The following is a 3,048-nucleotide window of genomic DNA, read 5'->3' on the forward strand; positions in this document are numbered from 1 at the left end:
AACATTACTTTACGTGAGAATGTGCTCACCTCCCCACACACTTTAGACCATGCTTACACACATCTGCTAGTGGTTGAGATATTGTAGTGCAAGCTGGCAAGTATTTTCTGCAAATGGGGATATGGTGAAAAGCTTATTCATAAAACCTAAAAACAGGAAAACATATTAACAAGAATGCAACCATTTGCCATTAGTGAGAAGAGAGAAAATCTATAAGAAGTTAAGTAAAAAATGGATAAGTTATAAAAAGAAAGAAAATAAAAGTAACATAATTAAATAGCAGCAGTAAAATAACTATAGCAATAGCGAGGCTATGTACAGGTGGTGTGAGGCTATTAGATATATAAAACTGCAATTCTCACGCCGACCTGCGAAAGGCAACAATACGCAACACAGCGTCCAGTCTGCTGGAAACTCACAGGAAGAAGAAAAACTTCAAATTCCAAAGTACCGTCTTTAGTCCTTCCTTTTCCGGTGACATTAATCGAAGGTATGGCGGCCTAGATTTAATCGCTTATACTTCGTCTAAGTAATCTGTTGTAATCTGTGTTTATATAATATGACAACTCGTATTTCAAAGACCATATTTCCATTGTTTGAAACCGTCAACACGTTGATGATGATATTTCATGTTATCCTAGTACTTTGTCATCGCCCTCCAAGTATCATATCTTCAGTAACATTAGCACAAAGCAAACATGTCTCCATTTTGGTAACTACAAAAAAAATGCCATTGCAGGTTTGCTGCCTTAAATTGACTTGTTTAAATTGACAAACTAGGGTGTATTCTTCCACGTAAAATCAAACGTTTTCATCTTGATCCGTTTGTTAGGTAGTATATCAACTACCTAGCTTACTTGGTTACACAGTCTTGCGCAATAATGTTGACGCCATCGGCAGTCCCCGATACCATTGCTTAATGAACAAGCTAGCTAGTAAAGGTAATGTAATTAATCGGTGTTACGTTATACTAATAATCATGTATTTACAGGTATCAACATGGTCCAGCGCCTAACTTACCGTCGTAGGTTGTCCTACAACACCGCCTCCAACAAAACTAGGCTGTAAGTAGCTAGCGTGTAGCTATAGTTAGCTAATTACATTGCAATTCCCTTGGCTTTTTGCTTTTCCCTTGGCTTCTGTGCCATTCTTAGTTACTACAGTGCCTGTTTCTTTCTTGTGACCTAAACGGTTTGGTTGTTGATCGTTAGTAGCGTTAGTACTGGCTTGCACGTGGTTGTATCTAGCTAGCTATGCATTTTAAATAAAGTAGTCTTGGGAAAACTAATGTAAGCATGTTTTCATCCCTCAAAATATTGTTGCCAACTTTGCATTGTGTAATGTGTATTCCCTCACTTACAGGTCCCGGACTCCTGGTAACCGCATTGTGTACCTGTACACCAAGAAGGTGGGCAAGGCACCCAAGTCGGCATGCGGAATCTGCCCTGGTAGACTGCGTGGAGTAAGTATTGTCCTATGTACATCCTATCCCACTGCATAATATACAAACTGGTATTTTTCAGGTCTGTTACAGTGAAAACACTACATGACCAAAAGTATGTGGACTACTGCTCGAATATCTCATTCCAAAATCATCGGCATTAATATGGAGTTGGTCCACCCTTTGCTGCTATAACAGCCTCCACTCGTCTGGGCGGACTTCCTTCCATTCAGCCACGAGCATTAGTGAGGTCGCGCACTGATTTTGGGCCAGCATTTGGCGTTACAATTCATCCCAAAGGTGTTTGATCAAATTGTATTAGTCATATGGGCCGACTACAACGGGTGTATACCTTACAGTGAAATGCTTACTTACAAGCCCCTAACCAACAATGCAGTTTAAAAAAAATATGAGTAACAAATAAAAGTAACAAGTAATTAAAGAGCAGCAGTAAAATAACAATAGCGAGACTATATACAGGGGGTCCTGGTTAGTCGAGGTAATTGAGGTAATATGTAGCAAGAGTTATTAAAGTGACTATGCATAGATAATAACAGTAGCAGTGGTATAAAAGGGGTTGGGCAATCCAAATAGTCTGGGTAGCCATTTTATTAGATGTTCAGGAGTCTTATGGCTTGGGGGTAGAAGCCGAACCTAGACTTGGCACTCCGGCTACCTCTTGACACCGCCTGGTATAGAGGTCCTGGGTGGCAGGAAGCTTGGCCCCAGTGATGTACTGGGCTGTACGCACTACTCTCTGTAGTGCCTTGCAGTGGAGGCCGAGCAGTTGCCATACGCTGCAGTGATGCAACCAGTCAGGATGCTCTCGATGGTGTACCTGTAGAACCTTTTGAGGATCTGAGGACCCATGCCAAATCTTTTCAGTCTCCTGAGGGCGAATAGATTTTGTCATGCCCTCTTCACGACTGTCTTGGTCTGCTTGGACCATGTTCGTTTTTTTGATATGGACACCAAGGAAGCTCTCAACCTGCTCCACTACAGCCCTGTCGATGAGAATGGGGGCGTGCTCGGTCCTCCTTTTCCTGTAGTCCGAAAGGTTGCAAGATCGAATTGCCGAGCTGATGAGGTAAAAATTTGTCGTTCTGCCCCCTAACAAGGCAGTTAACCCACTGTTCCTAGGCCGTCATTGAAAATAAGAATTTGTTCTTAACTGACTTGCCTAGTTAAATAAAAAATGTTTTTTTAAAAGTCCACAATCTCCTTTGTCTTGATCCCGTTGAGACAAAGATGGTTGTGGACTACAGGAAAAGGAGGACCGAGCACGCCCCCCATCCTCATTGACGGGGCTGTACTGGAGCAGGTTGAGAGCTTCACCATCGGTGTTGAGTTTAGGTCCCTGTAGTTCAGGTCCCTGTGCAGGCTGGTCAAGTTCTTCAACGCAGATCTCGACAAACCATTTCTGTATGGACCCCACTTTCTGCATGGGAGCATTGTCATGCTGAAACAGGAAAGGGCCTTCCCCAAACTGTTGCCACAAACTTGGAAGCACAGAATTGTCTAGAATGTCATATGCTGTAGCGTTAAAATCTCTCTTTACTGGAACTAGGGGGCCTAGCCCAAACCATTATTCCTCTTCCACCAAACTT

At 42.5% G+C, this 3,048-nt stretch overlaps 1 protein-coding gene across 1 annotated transcript in view; it reads left to right on the forward strand.

Annotated features, from left to right (window-relative positions):
- The first annotated feature begins 417 nt into the window (after positions 1-417).
- LOC115198628 (60S ribosomal protein L34) overlaps positions 418-3,048 on the forward strand; it is an 11,400-nt gene continuing 8,769 nt past the window's right edge. Inside the window, exons 1-3 of the mRNA XM_029760709.1 lie at positions 418-490; positions 992-1,064; positions 1,363-1,462. Of these exons, the coding sequence (XP_029616569.1) occupies positions 1,000-1,064; positions 1,363-1,462 (165 nt within the window). The 5' untranslated portion in view covers positions 418-490; positions 992-999. The remainder of the gene's footprint in view (positions 491-991; positions 1,065-1,362; positions 1,463-3,048) is intronic.

The sequence above is a fragment of the Salmo trutta genome, chromosome 8 (genome assembly GCF_901001165.1).
Source record: "Salmo trutta chromosome 8, fSalTru1.1, whole genome shotgun sequence".
NCBI lineage: Eukaryota > Metazoa > Chordata > Actinopteri > Salmoniformes > Salmonidae > Salmo > Salmo trutta.